Raw genomic sequence first — 9,690 nt, 5'->3', positions numbered from 1 at the left:
GTGTAGTTAATATTGCAAATACATGATACCTGAGTATATGTTTCATGGCATTCTGAAGCAATCTGTGCAGCTAAACTGAATTAGCAGGAGGTTCAGTGCATATTTAAGTGCACTGAACAGCTTGAAGGTAGGTACCATCCGTGAAGAGTGATGTTCAAGTTATAGTTCACAAAAACAGAGGACTAGTCAACTGGAAAAATAAAAACACATTAAATTCAATATTGTATTATTATTATTATTATTATTATTATTATTATTATTATTATTATTATTATTATTGTTGTTGTTGTTGTTGTTGTTGTTGTTGTTGTTGTTGTAGTGATTAAAAAATGAAGAACAAATTCAAGATAATGAAAACTAATCCGAAACCGACAAAAATAAAGTCATCATTTATGAAAAATATAAGCATCTCTGATCAGTATGTGCTCTTTGTTTAATACTCTAGCAACTCACAGAGTAATGTGTGTATTATTTTAATGCATGAAGTAATTTTTATGTTACGATAAATCGATTTTATGTAACCAATTCAACGTCAAACACCATTGTCACAAATACAATCACGCTGGGAGGCAGGAAGAATGACTGTCAGCTGTGTGTCACGCTTTCATCTAATTGGTCAGAAGCTGCCTTGACTCTTTTTTCCTATTGGTAGTTTTGTGGCCGGTCTCGTCACAACAGGAAGAGATGCTAACTGGTCGTCTGCCTGGCAGGTAAATATTACACACCGGGGATGCTAGCTGTGGTAATTTCCGATACGACTAAAGGACAGAAACTCCGGGCTAACTGGAGCAAAGATGAAAGCCCATTCTTTACTGAGGATATTAAGGTATGTAAGGAACACCAGCTGTTTTGTTTTGACAGTTCAGAAAAGGAGAAGTTGGAGGGCGCGGCCTGCTGTCATTAGCATGCTAGCTAACCTCAGTGCTAACGTTATGATATTGAGCGGCTCTTAAATTAATGGCTTAATACGTCATTAGCGAAGAAGGAGGCTGACTGCAGAGGACAAATCAGTAACTCAGACTTTTGCTACGAATGTTTAAAAAGAAGATAGGAAGATAAGCTAAATTCAACAACAGTTTTTGTTTGTTGTAGGTAATGCTCAGGAAATTGCTCAAGACTTGGGATTAGCTAGGTGTGTGGTTAGTTTCAGGTGTCTCTGGATTCCAGATTACACTGAGCTGGAGTGAGTAATCGTTTCATACCTGGCCTTCCATAAAACGATGCAGCGATGTCCTTTTATGTATGTCATTACCTCAACAAAGGCAAACTGCCAGACAACTTCCCCATTTATTTATTTTTTTTGCCACGTTCGGTTCATCTTGCAGTCCGACATTTATTTGAGTTAAACGTTTTAACTGCTCTTTTGGTTACCTGTGTGCGCTAATATAATGCAGATAATCAAGTTAATGCACATATTTTGGGGCTTTTAATCTGCCAGTCATCTTAGCTATTGATTCTCTGTATATCCTTTTTCAACTACAGCAATGGGACAGTGCGCCTCGATGGTTTGTGTACCTTTGTTTTTTTTTGTTGTCAGAATCCCAACCACAAGCTATCATTTATAATCCCTCCTAAATAAAAATAATGATGTTAGGAACAGGTGCATCTGTGGCTGATAATTCATGCCCGCATGCTTATGAGTTGCCTTTATCAGTAAGTGAGTATTTTTTCAGTCTATTTAGAATGTTTGAATCGGACATAAAACAGTACTGTGTAGTTATAACAGGTTTTTCTACTTTGATTTATCCACTAGGATATAAAATTGTAATGAACGCTTAATGACAGTAGACTCACTAAGTATAGAAAGAGACTTAAATTGCACTTTTTTCTGAAGACATCCCAGTGTGTTGCACATTTTCTCATTGTGTAAAAATGTGTATATGTTTATAATGCACCTCTTTAATAATGTTTTTTCCCCCCTGTGTACTGAATTATGCAGTAGTTCTGCTCTGTGTGCCCATTGAATGGTCGTTGGCATGAAAAAGTTAGTTAACATAATTGTTGTTTACAAACTAAAGACTGATGGGTGTTGTTTACTTCAGGTGATGACTTCTTGCTGTAATCTAGTCACCATTATGAACCTAAAGTGAAACATTGAGCTTGCAGAGAACAATTATGAGTCACTGATTGCCAGCACTGATCTTTCCTGAAAGCCAGCATTTCATATCTTATGCTAGATTGTAAAACCTGAACTTGCCTTACAGGAATGGATCTGTAGTCTGGGTATTTCCAGAATACAGTTTTTTAAAAACATATGATTTAAACATCATACTTTGGTTTGTATGATTGCTGGTAATGTCTTTGTCAGTAAGAATATTTTAAGGCTGATGATCATTCAGACTTCTGTGTTAAATTAATGCTTCAGACAACCATGCAAAATGTGATTTGCTCTTAACAGTGTAGAGTCTATGTTTTAGCTTTGCAAGTGGTTATATGTTCTGTGGTTTATCAAGTCAAGTTGATCCCTTCTTTTTCATTTGATTTTAAAAATAGCAGCGAAAGTCATAGTTATACTAGCTGGAAATGCATGTCAGAATATGGTGTGAGTTAAAGTATTTTAGAGAGGTTTGGTGTTTTAATGTATTAACACGTTGCTTTAACATGAGAGTGTAAATCTCACACCAGGAGTGATATGAAAAGATGAGAGGGGAGAAGAAATGCTCAGTGCATCATCATAATGTAATGCTATGATGCCTTTAATTTGATGGGAACACGATCATTGAGGAAATTGTATGTTAGAAGGAAAATTCTTAATATCACTTCTCGATTTAAAAGGGAGCCACTGAAGAGAATCTAATATGAGAGAAATATAATCTCTCTTTCTGTTCGCTGTTAGTACTCTTTCTATGTGTTTTGGATATACAGAAGAGTGAGGTACGCTTTGGGATAAGGAATCATGGTAGACTAGCCAGGAAGTAAGATTCTGGAATGCGGGCAGGTTTGAACACAATGACCTAAAGGATTTTTTGCCCATTTCCTTATAATTTGCTTCAGAAGAGAAACCGACAGCCACAGCAGGATTAGCATCTAGCAGGTAGCTGATTTAAAGTCCATGTGAGATCAGAAACTTCTGTTAATTTAAAGTCTGTCAAATGTGACAAGCAAACACATGTAGTTACATGTAGTATCTGTCAGAAAGAAACTTTTAGAAACTGTGTTTTCTGTTGGAAATTGTGCTGGGATTGTTTTCATCTCACTGGTTTTACAGCCAACAATGTTTGGGTTGGATTAGATGAGGATTTGTGTTTGTGTGTACGGTATTGAAGCCTTTAAGTATGGGGTGACTGAGATCACAGCATACACGGGCACACACGAGCCTTTCACCAGCCTCCTGTCACTAATAATCATTGAAGCAAATACAAATCACTGAACGAGCCACAACATGCAAAGTAGTTACACATTTTCCTAATTATGATTGTGCATCATGTTATGCATACTGTACTGTAATGTACTGGAAATATGCATTATGTGACTGGTTTGAAATCTTAAAGAAAACTTCACAGTAAGTTAACTATATGCTAATAACTAATGCTAATTTTATTATTTTCATGCTTTGGGCTTGCCTGTCTGTACATGAGTCCCAATGGACTCAGACAGTTATGTTCTAATGAGTGAAAATGTCTGCTGCATCTTTGCTTCATGTCTACAGGGATGTGAACTATAACTTGGAGGGATATGACCACAGGATATAAGATGAAATAAGTAATGATCCTTTTGCCCTCCAATCTCGTTTATTATTTTTCTTTTACAGAATTATATTTGCAAATTAATCTGCCAGATTTTATGTGATGCAAATTTTATGCCAAATATGACGCAGCCCCGCCAGTGTAGACATAGTGTAGTTCTAACATGTAACTTGCTGTGTTGATGCAGCAGTTTTGATAACGCACATTTATCATTATGTATGACACAGTTTGCAAAATAGTTAAGACACATAAAATGGAAATAAAAGCAGAAAAGCAAAAAATTGTGACTTATTTAAACTCTATATTAAAGAATTTTAAAGGAAAACATATTTGAGCCAGAAACATAATTCAATTCAATTCAATTTTATTTATATAGCGCCAAATCACAACAAAAGTCGCCTCAAGGCGCTTCATAGATACAGAGAAAAGCCCAACAATCATATGACCCCCTATGAGCAGCACTTTGGCGACAGTGGGAAGGAAAAACTCCCTTTTAACAGGAAGAAACCTCCGGCAGAACCAGGCTCAGGGAGGGGCGGGGCCATCTGCTGCGACCGGTTGGGGTGAGAGAAGGAAGACAGGATAAAAGACATGCTGTGGAAGAGAGACAGAGGTTAATAACAGATATGATTCAATACAGAGAGGTCTGTTAATACATAGTGAGTGAGAAAGGTGACTGGAAAGGAAAAACTCAATGCATCATGGGAATCCCCCGGCAGCCTACATCTACTGCAGCATAACTAAGGGAGGATTCAGGGTCACCTGGTCCAGCCCTAACTATATGCTTTAGCAAAAAGGAAAGTTTTAAGCCTAATCTTAAAAGTAGAGATAGTGTCTGTCTCCTGAATCCAAACTGGAAGCTGGTTCCACAGAAGAGGGGCCTGAAAACTGAAGGCTCTCCCTCCCATTCTACTTTTAAATACTCTGGGAACAACAAGTAGGCCTGCAGTGTGAGAGCGAAGTGCTCTAATAGGGTGATATGGTACTACAAGGTCATTAAGATAAGATGGGGCCTGATTATTTAAGACCTTGTATGTGAGGAGCAGGATTTTGAATTCAATTCTGGATTTAACAGGAAGCCAATGAAGGGAAGCCAAAACAGGAGAAATATGCTCTCTCTTTCTAGTCCCTGTCAGGACTCTTGCTGCAGCATTTTGGATTAACTGAAGGCTTTTCAGTGAGTTTTTTGGACATCCTGATAATAATGAATTGCAGTAGTCCAGCCTGGAAGTAATAAATGCATGAACTAGTTTTTCAGCGTCACTCTGAGACAGGATATTTCTAACTTTAGAGATGTTGCGCAAATGGAAGAACGCAGTCTTACATATTTGTTTAATATGTGCGTTGAAGGACATGTCCTGGTCAAAAATGACTCCAAGGTTCCTCACAGTGTTACTGGAGGTAATTATTATTGTTATTATTATCATCTTTTTTTTTTAATGAATCATTTTGAGTGGTGCAGTTGTGACAGACATATTTAGTGTTTTGCATTATTGCTGATTTTAGCAAGACTGTAAACAGGATCTTAGTTGCTCTTCAGGACTTCCTTTGTTGTTTTTTCACAATGAGTCTAAACTTTTCAGCTCTTAATAAGTCTAGACATCCAGACTCATAACATCCAGAATATAGTTTGAACAAGTTTCAAGCCATTGCCTACAAAAGACATCTGGATGCCAGTATTTCTTTAAAACTTCCAAAGCTTGTTCAGAATTTCTTCTTCACAGATGTGCAAAATGTTCATGTAGGGACCACTAATACCATCCCGTGCTTCCACGGATGCTGGCTTCCAAATTGTGCACTGAGAAAGTGGAAGGCACCTCCGGAAATCTGGAACTCTATGTACCAAAACAGTTCCTGTGATTTCCAAGAATAATTTTCAGTTGTTGACTCACCCCCCTGAGGAGGCAGCTGTGTGGATGCAGAGACGTTTCTAAAGGGAAAAAAAAAGTTTAATCTTGTATTTATCTGCATGATGGTTATAACAAGTCACTATTGATAGTATTTGTCTTTCTCTGCAGTGATGTAGTTCATTACATACTTAAACATGTTCATGTGCCAGTGAAACTAATTTGATATTTAATCATTTCAGTTTTAGACATCTGACTGCGAGCCTGTAGCCATGGATGGACATGCTGCCAAAACCAATGAAAGCACCTTCCCCAGCTTTGTGGATCTGGATAATTTCCTTACCAAGCATGATTCCAACTTCATTTGGCTTCTTGTTGGTCAGTAGTAAAATTTTTATGGAGACACTTAATTTGTATGTGTTCCAAATATTGGCTTTGCAGCAGTAATATTATTTCAATCAATGCATCTTTATGAGATTGCAATTTAATTCACTTCACTGCACACGAAGGCCATTTTTTGGCCTTTATACTCAGTGTTGAATGCATAGCAATGATTCAGCTCAGTTTACAGTACGTTTATGTGTTGTCTTGACATGTTGGACATTTTGCTGTACTGAGCTCTCGGACTGAGTATAGTCCTAGATAAACATTTTAAAAGCAGGCGTCCTTTGAATTTAAGCTTAATCCATGTCTGGATTCAGTCATTAAGGAATATATATATTCCTTAATATAATATAATATAATATAATATATAAAATTTATTAAACCTATTTCTTTGTCAGGTCTGATAGTGGAACCCCATCTTTTTATAGAGAAGAGCAGGTTCACCTGAATTTGCACTAAAGCAGGTGAAATGGAGTGTATATGAATTCCATCTGCATTACCAATTATAGTGCCTAAGGAAACGGAGTACTTTCAGGTGGGGTTCCTAATGTGTTACTAGTACTCATGCTGTGCTGTTGCAGAATTTGACCCAACAGAGATTAATCCAGCATTGTGATTATATTTGAAAGTGTTGGCCTACTAAATTGTTATGTTTACAAGCAGACAGAAGCTTCTGTAACTGTTAAAATTAATTTTACTGACTGAAATCATGTTCTTTCTTTCCCCTTTCAGCCACCATTCTGTCCTGTGGATGGATTATCTATTTAACTTATTACAACTCACGCAACATTGGCCTCATTCTCACCCTCATCATCAACAGACTCTACAAGGATGGCTACATTCACATCGGTGTGTTCATCAGGAGCTCTGTCGCACAGTGATGAATAGGGAGGAGGAAGCTTTCAGTTGAAGGCGTTAACTCAATGTGCTGAATATTTCATGATGAGCCAGGTTCTCTCAGTGATTATATCCACAGCATCTGAGCAAACAATACCAGACTTTCTAAACATGGGTGACACAATCCACAATCCAATGAAACCTTACTTAGTTTTTAGGATGTGAGCTTCTCTTTCAAAAACGCATATCAATTAAAAACAAACTTGAACCCGACTGACTGCATGAATGAGAAGTGCAAAATGACAACAAAGGCAGCATGAAAGTTTAATGAGAAGAGCAAGGCGTAGTTGACGTCTCTTTGCCAACATATGCTGGTGCAAACTGAGCAGTCACCCTTTTGTTTGCGATTGACTTTTCTATCCAGATAAAGAGAATGTACACTTTTTACTGACGTATTTGTGGCAGGTGTTAAGCAGGTTCAAACATGCCTCAGGTGTGTTTCGCTATCATTTAGCTTCAACTCAATCCTGCATGAATTTACAGGAAGGCATTAACCTTTGTGGTTCTGTGTGGATTTTGTAGCGAGTTAGACATTGTCTCATCAGTCAGTGGAAAGGAATTTCACCAGTGTGAGGAGGCTTTACATTGGATGATAATGCATGAAGCACTCAGGTGCTGTCGCTCTGTTTGCATGAAGTAATTGAAACTGAGAAAGACATGTTATGAGCAAAAGAGATTATTAACAGGAAATCAAATTCATCTTTCTCACTCAGTGACAGACTCTGACTCACTTGCTGATTTAGATCAGATTGTTTTTAGGTGTTTTTTCTCTCTTTGATAAGAGTGAAAGTGCGATTAAATATCCCAGCAACACCCATGCTGCTGTTATTGTACCAGAGCTTTTATAATTCAGTAATTGCAGTTTTATAATGTTTCATTTAACTGGTTAAGCTTGAATTGAAGACATTGCAATCAAATCCAAAGAAATTTGCAGGATGTTACTAGTACGGTTTAATAGTAAAATCAACACTTTATGTTGCCATTTTTAAAACATGCTCACACTGTTCAACTTTGCCTTTGTGCACAGGCTCCTTCTCCTTCTCTGTTCTGTCAGGGAAGGTCATGTTCAGAGATGTCTACTACATCAACCAAGACATGTCTATCAGGTAATCTGAGCGATGTTTCTGTTGTTGCTTCTCCTCCATCCGTCCCACTCTTATCTTATAATTTGCATGCTGATTGTTGTTTGTGTGTGTTACAGGATACAGGATGGCTTTCTCATATTTCGTTGGTGGAAAATGTATAATCCAAAACAGAAACAACACGGTGAGTAGAGAAGTATTTGATGACTGCTTAGATTAAACTTTTAAATGCATATGTTAGTCCACCACAGGAAAAATATATTTATATATTGGAATTCTTAGGTTATCTGTGTTTGACTATCAAGATGCTTTTCTAACTGAGCTAGTTTCATGTGGCAACATCACCTTGAGTTCTGAGTTGTCTCTGTTTTTGCATCAGATCCCAAGGCAGAGACGAGGCTTTACGTGACTGTCAACGGCTTTGAGTTCCATGTCTATAACCGGACTGACCTCTACGCACGACTGCAGGAGACCTTTGGACTGGAACCCACGCTTCAAAGGCCCAAAAAAGATGAAGAGAGGGGGCGAGAGGACAGAAACAAGACACTGGAAAGGTATAACTATGGCATCATCAGGCAGCTTTGCTTTTTATCCATTGTTAAAATTCGTTGTTGATTGCTCTAGCTGTGTTACCTTAAAATCAAATAAAAATGCCTTTGGATAATTTGTCAGTTTTTAGCTATATCTGAAACAAAAAGAACACATACAACAATCTAAATGCTTGTTTACCTTTTTTTTTTTTTTTTTTTTTTTAAAGTGTATATTTTGTTTTTTAATTGTGATAACATTGTTAGGAGTAGGGATGCAACGATACCAATTTTTTCAAACCGATACGATACCGATACTTGGATCTGAGTACTTGCCGATACAGAGAACAAAAAACGATACTTCTACCACACACACACACACACAAATACAATTAATTTGAAGACAGGTTTTATTTTATTCTCTGCTGATAAAAAATAAAATCTTAATAAAAATGACCACAAAAAAATTTCAAGTGAAAAATAAACACTTCTGTTACATTATTGCAGAGTCTCCATATTGTAATTTTACAAAATACCACTGAACTATTGGCACTGTCTCAAGCTTTCAGAATAATAAATAAACACTTCTGTTTGGAATAAAATAAATACAAATTAGGTTTGCGAATAAAATAAACTTTTAAATTATTGCAGAGTGTCCATATTGTAAACAAACACACAAAAGAATTATTATTAAATAAATAATAAAATATAAAAAAATTATAAAATAAATAATAAATAAAATAATAATTGGCCCCCTAGTGGCCAATCTAAAAAACTACAACAGAAATGACAAGCCACCCTCTGATTAATAAAATAAGTTGGTATCGGTTAACTTTTACGAGTATGAGTACACACACATTTTACAGTATCGGCCCTGATACCCGATACCAGTATCGGTATCGGTGCATCCCTAGTTAGGAGTACAGCTTTTTATATTTATATAAATCCTCATCTATATACAAGAGCACATTTAGTGCTGTGGTTGTGAATGATAAACAGTTGCTGAAAAAGTTGCATAATCTCACACCCTTTTCTATCTGTTGTTACCAAGCGGATTAGAAGTGCAGACAGAACAGAGCTACTGTCGTTTCCTGCTGACAGTCAAATTAGTTGAACTGACTAGAATCACACCTCAGTACAGAAACTGTCTTCTGTTTCTTGTGTAGTGTCAACATTAAAGCTGAAAGTCAGGATCCCTCATCATCTTGGCGGTCCCTCATTCCCGTCATCAAAGTTAACATCAGCACCGTAAGTACCTAAGAACATC

The 9,690-nt window shown here is 37.0% G+C and overlaps 1 protein-coding gene and 1 long non-coding RNA gene across 6 annotated transcripts in view; one reads left to right on the top strand and one right to left on the bottom strand.

The window, feature by feature from the left end:
* Positions 1-9,690, bottom strand: part of LOC146495755 (uncharacterized) — a 112,332-nt gene that overhangs the window by 90,219 nt on the left and 12,423 nt on the right. The gene's annotated exons all lie outside the window — the stretch shown is intronic.
* Positions 653-9,690, top strand: part of bltp1 (bridge-like lipid transfer protein family member 1) — an 81,088-nt gene continuing 72,050 nt past the window's right edge. For 3 of the 5 annotated variants that reach the window (XM_085143769.1, XM_085143768.1, XM_085143767.1), the window contains exons 1-7: positions 653-826; positions 5,776-5,911; positions 6,650-6,766; positions 7,842-7,920; positions 8,016-8,080; positions 8,276-8,450; positions 9,590-9,671. In XM_085143769.1, coding sequence (XP_084999895.1) covers positions 5,806-5,911; positions 6,650-6,766; positions 7,842-7,920; positions 8,016-8,080; positions 8,276-8,450; positions 9,590-9,671 — 624 coding nt within the window. In that variant the 5' untranslated portion in view covers positions 653-826; positions 5,776-5,805. Of the gene's footprint in view, positions 827-1,189; positions 5,088-5,775; positions 5,912-6,649; positions 6,767-7,841; positions 7,921-8,015; positions 8,081-8,275; positions 8,451-9,589; positions 9,672-9,690 lie in introns of those variants that run through there. The other 2 variants (XM_085143770.1, XM_085143766.1) reach the window with 1 other exon arrangement.

The sequence above is a fragment of the Neolamprologus multifasciatus genome, chromosome 19 (genome assembly GCF_963576455.1).
Source record: "Neolamprologus multifasciatus chromosome 19, fNeoMul1.2, whole genome shotgun sequence".
NCBI lineage: Eukaryota > Metazoa > Chordata > Actinopteri > Cichliformes > Cichlidae > Neolamprologus > Neolamprologus multifasciatus.
This window is presented reverse-complemented; position numbering and strand designations above follow the sequence as displayed.